Source organism: Polistes dominula, unplaced genomic scaffold (assembly GCF_049000335.1).
Source record: "Polistes dominula isolate Pdom_NZ unplaced genomic scaffold, Pdom_raw_medaka contig_73, whole genome shotgun sequence".
Taxonomy (NCBI): Eukaryota; Metazoa; Arthropoda; class Insecta; order Hymenoptera; family Vespidae; genus Polistes; species Polistes dominula.
The window spans coordinates 7,654,668-7,673,547 of record NW_028300951.1 but is presented as its reverse complement, the minus strand read 5'-3'; the positions used below and the strand labels follow the sequence as shown (position 1 = coordinate 7,673,547).

The 18,880-nt window shown below is 30.0% G+C and overlaps 3 protein-coding genes across 3 annotated transcripts in view; all 3 read right to left on the bottom strand.

Annotated features, from left to right (window-relative positions):
• The window catches only part of Cad87A (cadherin 87A), a 183,977-nt gene extending 178,446 nt beyond the window's left edge, over positions 1-5,531 (bottom strand). The window contains exon 1 of the mRNA XM_015326845.2: positions 4,619-5,531. Coding sequence (XP_015182331.1) covers positions 4,619-4,686 — 68 coding nt within the window. The 5' untranslated portion in view covers positions 4,687-5,531. The remainder of the gene's footprint in view (positions 1-4,618) is intronic.
• A 676-nt stretch (positions 5,532-6,207) lies between these two features.
• Positions 6,208-11,402, bottom strand: His2Av (Histone H2A variant). Its single transcript, XM_015326840.2, has 5 exons — positions 11,258-11,402; positions 11,034-11,111; positions 8,788-8,901; positions 8,224-8,353; positions 6,208-8,062 (listed from the first exon to the last, which is right to left on the bottom strand). The coding sequence occupies exons 1-5, from the start codon at positions 11,258-11,260 to the stop codon at positions 8,001-8,003; spliced, it is 387 nt and encodes a 128-aa protein (XP_015182326.1). The 5' UTR covers positions 11,261-11,402; the 3' UTR covers positions 6,208-8,000.
• Positions 11,403-12,058: 656 nt separating this feature from the next.
• On the bottom strand, positions 12,059-17,759 carry SPARC (secreted protein, acidic, cysteine-rich). The gene is made up of 6 exons (XM_015326839.2): positions 17,498-17,759; positions 14,589-14,674; positions 14,210-14,419; positions 13,891-14,109; positions 13,384-13,734; positions 12,059-13,082 (listed from the first exon to the last, which is right to left on the bottom strand). Exons 2-6 carry the CDS (start codon positions 14,664-14,666, stop codon positions 13,026-13,028), a joined length of 915 nt encoding a protein of 304 aa, XP_015182325.1. The 5' UTR covers positions 14,667-14,674; positions 17,498-17,759; the 3' UTR covers positions 12,059-13,025.
• Positions 17,760-18,880: the final 1,121 nt, after the last annotated feature.

Sequence of the window (18,880 nt, the reverse complement as noted above, 5' to 3'; positions counted from 1 at the left end):
TCCAGATTACGGATTCTACCAGAGAAATGGAGACATATAGAGATAGAGACAGAGACAGAACAAAGACAGAGAGAGATATGTTGAATTTTATTAATAATCGATATTCGATTACAATCATGATTCGATATTGCTAAATTATTATTTATAATATTGAATAAAAATTATAAAGAGAAATATAGGGAAAGACAAAGATAATGACAATGATAAAATAATACTTTAACTTATGAAAACATATTGCACGTATGAAATTTTGTCTTCTTTCAATGACAAAGCATAAAAATAAGATGTAAAGAAGATACACATTTCTTATGAATTGCAAGGAAAGACTACTACTACTACTACTACTACTACTGCTACGAGGACGGGAAGCAGTAGAGTATATATGGTCGATGACCCGTATGGAGGATGTGCTAACGGATCGTCCATGTTCGAACGTATCGAGAATCTCGACGAACACGAAGAAGAAAGAAGAAAGAAGAAGAAGAAAGAAGAAGAAGAACGAAGAAGAAGAAAAAGAAAAAGGAAGAGAAGGAGGAGTTGGAGGAAGAAGGAGGAACGTTGACTAACGATAACGTAGAAAACAGCTATTATTTCTATCTCTCTCTTTCCTGTTTAGATACTACATTTCTACAGTCAATGATGCATCCATACGTCCCCGTGCACTCATGCATTTGCTAAATCTTATTTTATTAGATAAAAATAATTGGTAAGTCTTATAAATATGAGAGTATGATATATAAGGATGAATCGTTTTTACATTTGAATCAATGAATCTAAACTATTAAATAATTATTTATATATTAGTTTACATACACATATTAAATATTATACTATAATAATAAAGTATAAATATAATAAATACTAACAATTAAATATAATATATTTATATATAAATTAAAATAAATATATAAAAATAATAATCAAATATTTTCTCGTAAGAGAACAAAATTACAAAAAAAAATAAATAAATAAAAAAACACAATAATTTATTTTACAATCAAATGGTCTATCTAACATAAGACCAGAGTTTTAGTGTATATTATAGAGTTAAGTATATACATATCTACAAGAAACCGAGCACGTTGGCTGTTTGGAGGTCCCAACACGGTAATGTCGACAATCACGAACCTATTTGGAACAGTAGGTACACCGAAGGCAACACTTCGGTTGATTGAGCTAACAAAGGAATGAGGACGGAGTGAAGTCGTAATGAATCGTATCTGGAATTGGACGATGTAATACAACGATATTATATATATATCTTTTTCTAGGAATAAGAATTCCTTTCTTCTCTGTGATCCGTAAGATTAAAATGTAAATAATAAACTGAGTTTAGAATAACTTCTAACTATATTTTCTACTTCTTACATTTGTAGAATGGAATGTAACTAAAGGATTGCAATTGGATGAGAAGGAAGACTCGAACTTTGACATTTCTTTCTACTACTCGTAAAGAATTTTTATAACGATTACTATTATTATCATCATCATCTATATACAATATCATTTGTATATGTAACTTTTGTTCTTTTTTGTTTCTTTTTAATTGTATGGATTTAAATTCCATCTAAACGTGTATACACGTAACGTTGCAGTTTTGTAAATCTAACCACGTACAAAGTTAAAAAGAAAAGTACTTACATTCGATCGATTGAATTTCCTACTCAATTCCTAACACATATACACAAATATATGTATATAGATAGTTAGGATAAATATATAACGGAGATCCAAAGACTTTCGTTCTAAGAATGGCAAGTTTGTGGGCTTGGTAAACGTGAATTCTCATTCCATGAGACATATACAGGGTGACAATCAATAATTAGTTCAATTATCAATACATTCTCTTTATATCAATATTATTATTAATAACATTAGATAATATATCTTTTCTTTTTTAAATATAATATATATCCATACAAATACCGGATGATAGTCGATTACTGTTCCCAATATAAATCAATCTAATTAATGAAATTATTCTAAAAGAAATCGTACATTTACACACGAAGTAAGAATCAATAGTTTTTGCCCTTATAATCTTATCTGCAACAAACAAACAAAAATATATATATATATATATATATAAACATAAATCAGTTTAAGAAAGAATGACGAATTAAAAGAATCATTTGAATCCGCATACGGTAGAAGATAAAACGTTAAGATCCGCGTATGATATATTTAGTTTGAAAAATCTAAATTTAGGCATGTTCTTTAGGGACAAACTGTAGTTTAATTATTGACTCACCCTATATATCAGGTTCATGCAAGAGAAGGAACTTTCACCGCAGCTTGCCGGAGGCTCGATGACGTTGACGCGATTGGCCGACCTTGCGTTCCAAGTACTGCTAGCTATTCAGATTACGCGGAACGCTCTTCTCTGCTCTGTTAAAGAGTTTTTGAACGTTTTCGAGCCTCAAGTTCGAGTCTCTTCTTGAGTAGGAAAAAAATGAGAAATAGAAAGACCAAAGGAACGAGCGAGTGAGTGAATGAGTAAGAGAGAGAAAGAGAGAGAGAGAAAGAAAGAAAAAAAAGAGAGAGAGATGGGGATAGAACTGCAGAAGTATTCCGGTCGAGAGTATTCGACAGGAGGAAGAGGAAAAAAAAAAGAAAAAGAAAAAAAGTCTAAAGAGGAAGACATGGTGTATACATCAGAGTCGTATAACGAGCTACGTAGCAGACGACGATTTTTCTACATTGCTAGATATTTCAAAGAGTATCTCAATTCTTAAATATTTCAAATAATGAATAGAAGAAAAAAATATAAAAAGGAAGTAAAAAAATAATAAATAAAAATAATAATCTATAACCCTATAATCTATACAAATATTACAAATATTACAGATATAAATATTCTTTTTTTTCTTCTTTTAAATTATAATTTTAATTATTGGATATATAAAGATAAATTATTTAAGTTATAATTTTGGAGAAACGAATTAGAAGTAACGATTATTAAATATATATATATATATATTTGAATTAAACTATTACGAGATATTTTAATTTGACTTATAACTGATAAAATTATTATATTATATAGAAAAAATATAATAATAAAAAACGAGTAGGCAACGTTTGAAATTCGGTTGAAATATGGGAAAATATATGTAATAAAAATAAAAATAGAACAATAAAGGAAATTCCACTTTGAAATATGGATTTATTTTTGCAGGACGGTCAACAAATCGAGATTGACAACAAGCCTGTGCTCGATACTTTGATACGAATCATGATAAAACTTATATAGAGGTGTATATATTCACGTGTATGTATTTCTGTATATATTTAGAAATAACAATTTATAGAAATAACAATATCTATATATAACAATTTAATATTGTTTTATGTACAATGAGAGTTTACATAGAGAAATACTCTTTAACCGTAACTATTAGGAACGACTACTCGACAAATATAAACAATGTATGATCTGCTATGTTTTAATATTTAGTTATTTATTTTCCGGGTATGAAAAGGTCCGGGTAACCTCGGGTTTGAAGAGAAAATTCTATAGGGATTTCTCTGAAGAGAAAAATATGACGAGAAGGTAAAACAGAAGGATGCAACGTTTAAATAAACGTAAAAATTCAATTATAGCATATAAACATTTTTCTAAAATAAAAATCATCCATTTTCTTTACTGTTATTAAATATTTTATTATTAATTATTTCAATAAGAATTCTAATAAAAAAATTGAAATAATAATGTATCGAATGATATCCTAAATAAATGTATTTTAAATCTAGGAAAATGAGAGAGTATATTAACATAAATTATAATCTAACTTTACTGATTTAAAAATGATTACAAAATTTAAGAATAATTTTGAATGAAAGTTTTATTCCGTATCAAATAAAATCCTAAATAATTTTATTAGGATTTTATTTATTCTAATTAAGCATTAAAACTCTTTTTGTCATTTTTATATTGTTACAAAAATAATCATCGTTTTAAAATTAATATCATTTATATCTAAATTAATCCAAATCAAATGTGAAATGTCCTACATAATTTACTTGTAATCCTTAAGAGATAAAGAGTATCGATATAAATTCTCAAGCCTAACTTCGTAACCCGTATATTCTCTCATTATCTCGTGTACAGGTTCGTTGGACTACGAAGCAACTAGTGTGTAGTTATATGTATACCGTTAATTCGAGAAAATGGATGACGTAACTCCATCTATAAAGCTACAAATGCCGAAAAAAGAAAAGAAAGAAAACATCGAACGTGTAAACTCGAAAATATCGCTGTGTGGGAAGGAGAAAGAAAAACATACATTTGTTTACATTCACTTTGATCGCTGGTAGAAGATTTTGGTATAAAAAAATTTAGGCAATGTTTACTTGTTGAAATAAAAGATGATCGATGTGTATCCGCCATGACACTTACCTAGGCTTCAAACTTGTTACACTTCTCGGTATAAAAAAAGAAAAAATATATAAATAAAAATATATATAAATATATTGTCAATACAATAAATATATCGAATTATAAAATAGTCGATAGTTCGTATCGATGTCCTGAAAAACGCGAATAATCGAAATCTTTTATGGATAAATCGCGCGGTAAATTCAAATAAGAAAAAAAACCAATCAAATTTTGACTTACCTTTGACTGACGTCAAATACTTCGAATCGTCCTCTCGTCATCCTCGAAAAATCTTTAAGAAAGATCATCAATAAATCTGACAGGATAAGCTAACTACACGAGTGATATTATCATATCGTAGGAGTAGTCAGACGTGGAGAACACAACTGTCTGATGGGTGGTTGTCCTTGAAGAGAGGGAAATATTTCCGGTTAGAAAAAAAAACGTGTATACGTTGGATGGTACCCGCGTGCGTGCGTTGTTCCTCTCCTCTGTCTCTTTTTCTCCTACACCTTTTCTCCCTCTTTTTCTCGTCCACTTGCTGTTATAGCACACGCGCAGAAAAAGAAAGGATCATGCTCTCGCAAAAGGTGAAAACCGGCAAAGGCGAAAGTCTCACACTACAATGTAGAAGAATATTTCGTTGTACTATAATTTCACTCGCGAATCTGACGAATACGACGATTTAATTCAAGGTAATAATACTCGTGAAAAGGATTGACGAAAGAGTATAAATATTCTCGACAATGTGTTAGCGCAGTAATTGAACACGAGTTTACAGGAACAGCTTGAGTTGTGTATACGTTGTATATACTACAAGTTTATATTCACGCAATCGTTTACAACCAGCATTCGAATAACGTGTATCTGCAGATGTATTATTTATACGAAATATTAATCGTTAATTTAATTGAAAGAAAATAATTATTTGAGTATTATAATACAGGGTCTTCTTTTTTTAACATGTTATTAAATGTTATTTACCATACACGACCGGAGTGCACCAGAGTCCACACTTTGACTATTCGCAAGGCACACACGATATACGAACGTTTATTATCTAAACAACCGTACTCGTGAAAGGCGACCACGGTTCTGATCGCCCTTCGCTGCTAGGAGAGCGCGCCTACTGTTACAAGCCACGCGATTGGTCTAAACCGCTTGGCGGGGATGATACACCGGATTGGTCAATCGACCGCTCCCTGTCTGCCGGCACCAGTGGCAGCACTTCACATATCTTCGTGAATATACCGAAGCACCAGAGGTTCTCCTTTCACTTTTTTTTCATTTTTCGCACTAGCGGTTCTCAAATCTACCTAAAAACAATACTAATGTTATAAAAACATTTTTAATTAGTAAATTAATATAATACATTACTTTTCTTATAATTATTTGGATTCATTTAATTGGCCAGTACTTTACAGAGATAATTCCGAAATCTATGAATAAATACAAATATGATACAAAATTTTTGATTGAATTAATAAATAAATTGATATAAAATATATTACTTTTTATTATAATTACTTGGATTTATTACGATTGTTCGAATTTGGAAACAGAGGATGAATTCTTTTTCTACAAATAAAAAGTACAATCATGAATATAATATTAGTTATGTACATAAATATTAAATTAAATTAACTACTATACTTTAACAGATGTTTTACTTATTTTAAAAATCTTTTGAGCCATTAGAAACTACACTCGTGTCAAATTGTAGTAGTTGTTCAACTACATTTGTAGTTTACTCCTAATCTTCAAATAATTCTACAACATTATGAGACTTTCCTATGTGCAGAATATCTGAAAATATATAAATTAAACAATTAATAGTAAAATTCATCTTTATTATGATTAATGAAGTTTTACATGGCTGTTTCATTCTCAACATACGTTTTAGGTACCGTAGGTATAGAGATTACACAAAATCATACATAATTACGTTCTTTTGCAGAATTATGATAATAATAATAATAAGAATATTATTAATAATAATAATAATAAGAATATTATTAATAATAATAATAATAAGAATATTAATAATAATAATAATAATAATAATAATAATAATAATAATAATAATAATAATTAATAATGATAGATTACTATTAAGTAATACAAATTATGATAAACACAAATTCAATTCTATTTTCAAATTAAATTAATTCCAGGATACCGATATGATTAAAAAATGAAAAGAAAATATGTCATTATTTTGTCATCACTTCGTATAAACATTTTGTTAGAAATATCCATTTTTTAAAGAATCTTCTGCAACTAAAATAATAAATATTCACAAGATAACTTTTTAAAGGTTTCAATTTTACAATTTTTAATATTGTATATAAATATTCAATCCGAGAAACCGATATAGATACAGTATCCCAAAAATATGTAAATCCTTGAATAAATGAATTAGTACGAACTTTGTAACTTAATAAACAAATTTTCAAGAGATCGAAAAAATTAAAATGATGATGACATAATGAAGAAATTTATAACCCAAAGTACTTGTTAATATAAAAATTTTTAAGGAAAAAACTAAAATTTTGTTGCGATCATTCCTGTCTTATTATAATCTGTTTTCTCACCCTTTTCCTCTTTCTCTCTAAGGACAATTGTTAGAATATATATATATATATATATAATTTTATATATATTTATATATATATTCATTAATTACTATAGTACCTACAAAGGACTTAGGTGTAGATAAGATTTATTATTACACAATATGCGACTTCAATTGAAATCTTTATTCTGAGATTGAAAATGACTATTATTCAGACAATTTTGAAAATAATACATGCATACTAACAAAAATGAATGAATGCCAAACGACGCTTTAATATTCGTCGATGATTTAAAAATAAAAGAAAAGAAGGGAAATTTAGAAAAAAAAAATTAAAGAAACAAGAAAAGAATATAGTATATATTAATAAAAAAACATGAATTTGGTTAAAGGTGGCGCGAGTCGAAAGTAAAAAAGAAAAAAAACTTTTATATTACAAAATAACGTAAATCATGAACGTAAAGAGAAATAAATGAGATGCTGTGAATTAACAATGAAGCGTTTTAACTTTTCATTTAAAATATACATTATCGGCGAAGCAAGAAACCTTAATCGTTTCGTGCGAGCGATGCTATAACACATTGCTCACAGAGCAATCTTAAATCGCCACGTTATATGCACACTAGGAATTTTTCTTTGTTATCATCGTCATTATCATCATCATCATCATCATCATCATCATCATCATCATCATCATCATTATCATCATCTCTAACAAAATCACCTTCCTATTCCTTAATCGTCACAAATTACGCTTTCAACGTTCGTCTTTCCATTATCTCTTCGTTACCTATGTTAAATTATATCAATATTTATTTCACATCATATATATATATGTATGCATAAATAAATATATATATACATATATATGTATATGTATATATATATATATATTTATGTATATATGTATCCATATACATATATTATATCACTCCAGTCTCTCTATTTAGTTTAATAACGTAGATACACTTTGTCAACAGTCACTGTCACTTTACATCTCTGTTTTGTCTACTTATCTCTCAAGATAGTTCTTCAATCGTCACTAAATTATGCTGGCTTCTGGGAACCTTTCTTGCCAATTAGTGATTTATGGATATGTGGAATAACACCTACGAGAAAAAGAAAATCAACGATTAATAATATTGTATATATATACAGGTGTCTAGGGTAAACATATTTTTCTTATTTTCATGCATAAAATATGCTGACACCATTAGACCGGAGAACTTTAGATACACTGTATATTCGAAACAAAGATATAATAACTTACCTCCTCCTGCGATTGTAGCTTTAATCAGACTGTCTAACTCTTCGTCACCTCGAATGGCAAGTTGTAAATGTCTTGGAGTAATACGTTTAACTTTCAAATCTTTAGACGCATTTCCTGCTAATTCTAAGACCTAGCAATAAAAACAAAATATTAGTTTGGCCAATAATTATGAAATATTTCAATAGATTTTATAATTTAAACAATACAATATAATTGCACACTAAACTTATAAACATAGAATCTACATTATTAATAAAAAGTAAATATCAATCGTTCAAAATACATCAGACATTTTCTAAATAATGGCGGGAAAAGTCCGCCATGATATCCCACGTGAGCTCAATATTAGTGACACTAGTGGTCACTTTCCTAACTACGCTCACACTATTCTGGCGTCACGCTTCCATGTATATAGTATTCACATTATATATAAGTCACACACACAAACACATATATATATAACTAGTGAAGTCAACCCAACGCACATATACACACATCAGCAAAAGCTCTGACCCTCGGCTTCTCAACACGATATCTCCTCTCTCTCGCACCAACCTAACTCACCTCGGCTGTCAGATATTCTAAGATAGCTGCGCTGTATACTGCAGCCGTTGCACCAACCCGACCATGACTGGTAGTCCTGTTTTTCAAATGCCGATGTATTCTACCTACAGGAAACTGAAATCAAAATAAACGAATATGTACTAACTTAAATAATTAGAATAATAACAACAATAATAAATCTCATCCCTCTCTAACATTTCTATACGATACACGCAAACACTCTCTCTCTCTTTCTTTCTTTTTTTCTAACCTAAATAATAAATTATCATTTTTAAAGAAAGAAAAAGACAGAGATAAAAAAATAATGAAAAAACGAAAGAGAATTTATTATAATCGGGTATTTTCCGATGACAAAAGAGAGAAATATTTTTAGGACGGTAAATATATATCGTAAGTTGTTCCTATTATCCGTTCAAATAACATCGACTTCTCTCTTTCAACATAACGCGTCAGCAACTTTCTCGTGTCATTAGAAAAAGAAATCAAATAGTATAATTAATATAGTCAACTAATTGTCTAAATATTTAATATATCGAAAAACTAAAGTTAATTATGAAATATGTGTCTTGATTTGGCACGCAATAGTATGCGTGATTTATGTCTCTGATGCGTGTGTGTATGTGTATATATATACACGATTTATACATACATCTAATACAAGAATATTTTCAGAAAATACAAAAATGACTGTGTTAATGGAAGTAAGAAAGACAGAGAGAGAAAATATATATTGCAATTTTTCTCTCTCTCTCTCTTTCTCTTTCTTTATATATATATTTCATCTTTCACAGAGTCGGGGTCCACATACACACGCACATAACACGACATATACGCACGTACGCCTACATTACAAACACAGACACACGCACATGAACACATACATTCTCACAAACGGGACGAATATCGAGCGGCACGCGATGGAAGATTATTCGGCTTTTCCCGAAGGTTTCCCAGCTTTTCTGTCAGATTCGTTTCGTCATTCAACGAAATATGTTAACGCCCTTAAACTTTCCTTTAACATGTTTAATATATTATACGTAAATTATATTCGATAAACCTATATTAGACTTTGGTCTGTACACTTTCCAATGTTTTATTTCCTACGAAAACACACAAACGTGAACACACATGTATATAAGTTCTCTGTATCACTTACACACGTGCTTTACACATAATAAATAACAAAGTTAAAAACCTTCTTATTCTTCATCACGTACATACGTACATACATACATACATACATACATACATACATACATACATACACACAACAGCGTCCATATTTTTTGGTTAACCTCTAAAACGAATCTATTATAACGTAACATCGCGTAACACACACATTTCATTTTGAATAATAATTTTTTCTATTTGCTTACTTTTTCATTTTTCTTTATGTTTTAATTATTTTCCTATTAATTTATCTAATTATCTAATAATCTTACTTTTATCTCATATCATGAAATTCTTCTAATGAATCATATGACGTCCCATATGTATGTGCGTTTGTGTGTATGTGTGTATAATTAAAAATTCAAACACGAAGAAAAAAATTATCGAAACGATACGTATTTGTATTCGATCTTCGATATAATTTCGCGATAATACACGATTTTTGAATGATAGGAAAACAAAAATGTTTTATTCTTTCTCGAAGGAGATATTAATGCTATGATCACATTAACATTAGTCACCGACATTAACTTCAAATTACCGTAGAAGTTTCGAAAAAGGCATAAAATATTCAAAGAGTCCAATGGACGACCGAATTGAAAGGCCCGGCGATCAAAGCGGGGGGATAGGGAATAGAAAGAGAAAGAGAGAGATTGAAAGGGGGATGGAGGGGGTTGGTGTGGTGTAAATGGTCTCCATCCGACGACTCGTTCATTTCAAACCGAGTAAGCTAGTATGCACTTTTGTCGAGAGAATTCAATTCGAAAAATGAAATATTTTTCAATCGACCTATCGATTATTTTGATTGTTCAGCGGTTTAAATATATTATGTAGAATCGAAATAACGGTTAAACGTTAAAAGCACAAGCTTTCTAATATAAAAAAAATATCTCTTTATCAGTAATAATAAAAGACTAGACGATTGGTTTTACTTCGCGCCAACTACACTGTTTAACCTGTAATGACCGCTATGAATTTTTACCATTGAAATAAGTGAAAAAAATTGCATGGTAATTCGAAAATTGTTTTAATCTATGTTAACGTTAAATATGTAACAAATTGTATAATGAACTCACCTGCAAGCCGGCCCTCGCAGAACGAGAGACCGCCTTTGCTTTTGCTTTACCCGAGTCCTTGCCCGCCTTTCCACCAGCCTGTTCACAGACGAAAATCACGATTAATTTAAGCGTTAGAAGAACGAAATCTCGTCAGTCGATAATTGAAAGTCCATAGAACACGGTGATATGTATAACGTTGATGGATGCCTGAATGAACCGGTAAAAACTTGCGGATTACTCACCATTATTCTAGCAATACCTTAGCAGTTCACTACTCGACAGACCTGCGAGGAGCACAGACGACGCCGTCTAAGCACGATCCCGCCAAATACGCTTGGCGCTGCTGCCTCATCCCGCGGTCTGATCACGTGACAACTCTCGACCAATCACGGCCTGTTAGCGACGCGATCGTTGCGACACAAGCGGTCGAATCTCGTATTACGGTCTATAAGAGAAAGAAGAACGTTAAATGTGTAAGAGAATCAACGACGTTTTCTTTTCAATCATTCATTTCGAATGTGAATTATTTATTTTATATCATTACTTCTGTTTATTTCTTTTTAGAATGCTCATATGAGTCAAAGAATTATTTATCATTTATCATCTCGAAACTTCGAGAACTTCTCCATCTGATTTTCTATTGTACATATCTTTCTATTTCTCTCTATCTCTCTCTTTCTCGCTTTCTTTTCTTTCTCTCTTGTTTGGTGTTATCTTGTTTCTTCTACTTTTTTTTTCTTTCTTTTATTTTTATCCTTTTTTATGATGGCGGGTGGAACGCAACTGGTGGCCCTCATCCTTTTTATTCTTTCTTTATATTTTTCCATAACAAATAAACGATATTGGTAATATTATTAATTTGGATATGAATTTAAATACTTTATGAATGTCTATAAATATACATATATATTCCTCTGAGAAATGATAAAAGTTATTATTAAAAATTATTTTCCTTGAGAAATAAATAACCGAACAAACAAAGTTATTATAAAATGTTCTTAAATAATTTTGAGAAACGATGATAAGAATAAATATAATAAAAATGTCTTGAGAATTTTTATTGACGAGTAAAAAGGCAGTAGCACAAAATACTTCACAATATACAAGAATACACTTATATATGTATATAATATGTATATATTAAAGTATTGTAAGTAATAATATTACTGGGATTAAATAACGATAAATGGGGGAGAATCGAAATAGATGATTGAACTTATAATTGTATATCGCGATTGAGTTCAAATACGAATAAAATTAATTCTAAAGCGATCCGTGGCGCTGTATTGAAGAGGACGTTTCGAATTTAAAGAACCGATTTTTGTTTTCGTGTATTATCTACTACAAACTTTTATATATATATATATATATATATATATAAACTCTATTTATCGAGTGATAAATTTTAACGAACAAAATAAAAATTTAATAATTAGGAATAAAACTTGATTTTACGATTTAATAAAAGAACAAAAAATGAATAATATTTATTATCTAATAAACTGATTAATGGTTTAACATTTCTATGACGTTCGAATCGTTAAATTTGTATAAAAAAAAAAAAAAACGTTCGATAGAAAATTGATTGGCCGTAGCAGGGGCTTCGATCGATGAGAATAACACGAGCAAGGATTAAAACGAGACTGTTGAAAATTGCAAATAGCACGAGGAACATTTATACGATGGGTCACGATATCGACGAGTAGTCTGTTATATGGGACATGCGCATTAACAAATCCGCAAAGCCTCGCGTTCCAATTTTTCCCGCCATTTTCCTCCCCTATCATCCCCCACTATTCTCTTATCGTTATTATATTACTACTACTATTATTACTGCTATTACTACTACTAGGGACTATTACGTAGACAATACGAAGGTTCTTTCTCGCGAATTTATCGTTGGTCCTGTTGTTCGATCCGTCCAGCAGATACATCCGCCATTATTTGTATTAGTATATATTATATATACTATATATATGTATGCATATGTATATTTATCCTCGAAATTATTTAGTATAGATTGCTGTTAGCCTCAGCTAGCTCGTCGCATTTGTCATCGATGTCGTCCTATAATTAAAAAATTAAATTAATAATAATAAATATGCATAAGATATTAGAAATAATTATGAAACATTTCTTTGAAATGTCTATTCTACCTCTCTATATATGTATACTATTAGATTATTAGTTTATTCGAAGAAATAATACACAAGAAATTTTACTTCTTTTTTAAGACATCTTGAAGGGATATTTTTAGGATTAGGAATACGATTGGATTGTATTTTATAATGGTTCCAGCTAAACTTAATTTACTAGTTGAATTGTCAAATGAAATGAGATTATAGAAAATTTCTAATTGATCATTTACCTCATCCAACTGTAAACATTTTCCCCACTCGGTGAGACTAATCATGTGATCGTTATCGGCATCGCAAGAATCGAAGAATGGTGCTATGCAATGTTCCAAAGCCATTAAGTGTCCTTCAATAGGGAAAAGTTCGTGCCTGGAAACTTTCCTATCGTGTGGATGACCATCGAGGTCACACCACTTCCAAATAGCTGCATTTGTCCAGCGCAGTGTCAAGTTAGTTTCAGCTTCGCGTTGCATTTTCAAGTAGTGCGATGGTAGCTCTTGACGATCAGCTAAATCACGCATTATGTTGAACAACCAATCACGCATACGCCTCGGAAAATCTGCCATGTCCTCTTCTTTGCAGGTCTGAATAACAGCAAAGCAAAATTCAGCATATGAGTTAAAGAAAATCGATATCAATGACTACGGCTAGTCACGGACAATATTAAATAATATTTTTGATGTTATTATTAAATCAAATTAGTACACAAGAATTAATAAATTATTTTTATTCATACTCACAGGCATCTCTTTGCATTCCCCATAATATTTGATATGAACATGATGATATTTAGAACCTCTACATCTGGGATCATCAGTATTACAGAAACAACGTGCTTGATAGACCTCGCAATCGCTGCCAAAAGTTTCATTGTAATTTGTGCAGACCTTACGTCGAGGATCAACTTCCTCATCGCAATATTCGATACAAACGCATTCGGCTACGCCATCTTCGGTTGACTATAAATGATTTAAAAATATTAGACACCTGTTCTATAATTTCAAACATTTAAGAATGTTTATTTTAATTATTAAATCATTATAATTTATAGAAACTGACCTTACAAACTCGCCCAGCACTACAATGTTTATCCATGCAAGGATCAACTTCGATCAAACGTTGCTTTTTTGCTGCAAGCTCGTTTCCAGCATTTTCGAAGTTAACTTCAGCATCTTTGTTATCATCTTCCGCAATTTCGTCAGCTTCTAACATGTTAATCACTTCATCCTGAAGCGATGGTTCGGTCGTTGTTCGATGTTTCCTTATATGCTAAAAGAAATCATTTTATCAAAATATATAATTATATTTATTTCAATTCTAGGGATATATTTACAACGATCAAAAAAGTAAACGAAAGAAAAAATGATAATTTTGAAATATTAAAAAGATATTTTTATTTCTAATTAAATTGTAATATATCAAATTATGGTTTACTAACCCGCCGTGCAGAAACATTTGTTACAAGAGCCACTAAAAGCAACCCAAGGAAGAGCAGCTGCAGCTTCGTCGTCCGCATTGCGATCCCTGCGACAAACGATCGATCGATAAGTGCGTAACTGTGCGCGTTTACAAGTCTTATTATTATTAAATGGTACGTATGCTATAGTACATATATCCTCGAAAATACATTGGAATTAATCAGACACATTGAGTCTCATTTATTAATCGATTCAAACGTTATCTTGATTTTTTTCTCAATTATCAGAACCATTTGTAAAGTTAGCGACTTCCTTACTTCCTTCCGTTCTTCCTTCCTTCTTTCTTTCTTTCTTTCTTTCTTTCTTATTTTAATATATGAATACTACATTTTAAAATTGATCTCCAATCCAATTATAAATATTATATATGATATTATACAGATTGAATATTCTTAAATTACACAATTTCTTTTTATTTAAAGAAACATATAAATTGAAAAACGAGTAAATCGATTTTTTAAATTTACCGCCTCTCTCTCTCTCTCTCTCTCTCTCTCTCTCTCTCTCTCTCTCTCTCTCTCTCTATGATAGTCATTTAAAAAAAGAATTTATATTTTGTTAAACGAAAGAATTGAAAAAGATCGAAGTTAACGATCTAACGAACGATTCTTGGGTCAACATAGCTAAAGATAATAAATCTGTCGACATGACTTTTGATAGGAGTAACAAAGCGATAACCTAAATACTTTGAAATAATCGTCTCACATAAGTCTTCGATATAAGAAAGTTCGACGACATTAAGAACAGGATTCATGCGTGAGACCGACCCTTTTCCGTTTCTTATTTCGCATACGCTTTATTATTACGACATATGTATGTTCTTTTCTCTTTATACAATATACATATGTTTTCAATTCCAAGAAAGAACGTGGCAAGATCTATTTACGTATCGTCATCTCTCAGTTTATCAAGTAAAGGAAGAGTTAATGAGAAATCAAGGCCTCAATATGAACGTTTTCTGTTAATCTATAAAAAGAGCGAAAAAAAGAAATAGAGAGACAGAGAGAGAAAATAAGATAATAATTTTGTTGATTTTACTATGAAATTATTCTATATATTATTTATATTCGCGCAAAAGTTAATTATTGTAATTATTAAGTTAATAATATAAAAGTTATTCACACACACACACATTTCATTTCTCTCTCATTTCTATTATATATACTTCCATGATAATAATTTATTCCTGTAATATATACTTTTATCTATTTGCTAATAAAAAAAAAATAATATGTGTATAAATTTGTTCAATTATTCTGAAAATTTTTCAACAAATTTACTTTGTTAAAAATTAATATTTCAACTCGATTTCTCCTCTTTTCGTTTTGATTTCCTTTTTTGGGCAGGACGATACTTCGCGGTATTTATAACTGCACTCGAGGGATTGCAAAATTTTGTGTACTTAAAAAACAAGAAAGAATAATATAACAACTATGCGTAAGATAATAAATATGTTACGAGGATATCTCTATTATTTTTTATTTTGTTTTAGATATATATATGAAGTATTATTTTCTCAAAAGAAATGTATACCACAAAGAAAAGAGATTAGATTATCACTGGAAAGGTTTTAATTGGATTAGATGGAAGGATCTCGTAATCTCTTTTCTTTTTTATTTCTCATCTTTTTCTTCTTTCTCTTTATATTGTAATCTAATTTCGTTAAATAAAACGCCAACATTTCCAGGATAATAATCAAAATTATTCGGGAATCTTATGTATAATATATCTGTGTGTTCTCATTTCATTCCACCTACATAAGTTAATGTTAATCGACATTCCGTGGGTGGATATTTCAACGAATCGTTTCGTGTCGCTGAACGTTCCTGAGTATACAAGAAAAGTATACGCGGAGTAACACCAGTTCGGTTTCTGACCGGAGAACCATCGAGAGAAGCCACTTGACACGCAAACTTCGTATAAATGCGCTGCTGGCGTAATAATATTTCTACCGATTCTTATGGTACAGGGATGAGGTAAAAGGAAGGTCACTGCTTTGGGTCTTACAAAATTTTTCTATATACGTTTTCAACATATTTTTCTATTTTTTCAATGACCTTTGTGTCCGCAAAAAACATTCTATTAATCGTCTGTTATAATCATTGCATTATAATTCTGATAATCTAATGTTAAATAAAATAGCATGCATTTTTTCTTATTAATTTGCGATTTTTAATTATTAATATTATTAATGAAATTATACAAGAGTGTTTTAACGAATGGAAAATTCGATTTTATTTGAAGTAGTATAATATGTTTGCATACGTTGGCAATAATAATAGTTTTACAACGTTCCATAGAACGGAGATAATTGCTCATAAAAGATATTTAAATAGCGACCACGACATGAACAACTCATAAAATATATCTTTGGACAAAGAAGACTACTAAATTGTACATATAATTCCATTGTTTTATCCTATTCGAATATTATTTATGAATGAAACGATAAAAATATGCGAGAAGGATATTTGATTTCCGTTTCGCAAAGGATGGATGATTACATTCGCGCCTACAAAAATGAGATAACTTCTCCAAATATGAATAATTACTGTGGCGATTAAAAAAAACAAAGTGTAAGATGTTCAATCCTGTAAGTTTAAAGAGACCATTCCTAATATAATAAAAAATGCATAAAAAATGTATGTATTCATGCATTCAACTATGCAAATTATAATTTATATAGATTACAAAATAACAATAAAAATATATAACTATACATAATATGTATTTATATATTTTACTGTACATATTTTATTATATTAGGTATTACATATACTTACAAATACATATAAACATAAGTTATTTTCTAAAATTTACAGGCTCAGAAAAAAGTGATATTTTCTCGAACCAATAAAGGATTACATACCTGAAACGATGAAGTTTTCCTCTCTCTCTTTTTCCTTCCTTTCAATAATTTATTGTGATGAAAAGACTAAATACAAAGCAGCCCTCCAAATCGGTCGCTGGACCGGTACTGACTGCAGCCTGGAAACGTTCGAACGTTACACCAAACGAGAAGAGATGATCTCATCTCTCCCTCTCTCTTACTCCCTTTCTTTCCTTCTCTTCCTTTCCCTCTTTCCCTCTCTTTCTTCCTTTATCTTTCTCGTTTACTCGTTCTCTTCCTACACCCCCGGTTTGATCTTCCTGCCACATAGCGATTCGTGCTAACTATGGTTTCATGACTTTTAAACATTTACACTTATGCTCTTCTATTACGCAATAACGAGATTACATGCATGCGTATATACATCCATGAGAAGTTTAATAAACGCGCTCTTCTTGGTTCTGTAACAAGTACAAAGTACTGATTGAATTAATGAAATTATACCGTTCAAAAATCATACTTGCCAAGAGAAAACGTTAGTTAATTGAATTGAACGTGATTTTAGGAGAAAAATAATTATATATTTCGTATATATATTCAAGTATTATAATAATTAAATTATGTTCTCTCACCAGAAGTTTCAAATTTTCGAGAAATCGAAAATATTTATCGCAAATCGAACTTCAAATAGGAATCGATTATTATCTACATCTTTACTTAGTCGGTAAGATAGTTTACTTGTTTTACATCGATTAGTAAAGAGTCGGTATACCTTATGAATACTTTTGCACTGTTGGTAATACAGGGATCATATCTAGAAAATATTTTGAGAAAACAACTAAATATTTATGAATATGTAAAATAATGTCTATAAATTAATTCTTAAAATAATATCTGTAGAATAAATATTTTCTAATTGTATAAATTATTTTTAATTGTTGGAATTCTATTAATAAATACTTCTGCATTCTGTTTATATTTGAAGATGTGTCTGATGATTTCCAAATGTTCCCATTCTTGTGATAATATTTTTAATTTCCTTTGTATTCTAAAGTAGGGATGTAAATGGTTTCCATTGTTTTAACAATGTAGATTACCTTTTAATGTACTACAAAAATAATAACACAGATTATTTCCAATGGTATTCATCCTTAATGTATTGCGGATATTGTTAATAAGTTAATTAAGTTTGTATACGTATTTCTATTAATAATGTTTATTTCATACATTTTCCTAGTATCTTATTAAGTAAAATATCATTTGCATGCATTTACACATTTTATTTTATTTTTTATTAAAAAATAAAAAACTACTTATATCTCTATTACGTACTAACATTATAAATACATTATGTATGATAGGAAAACGTGATTGGTAAAAATTGGAGCTTAACCACGTGGAAAGAGATGAAACGTTCGCTGT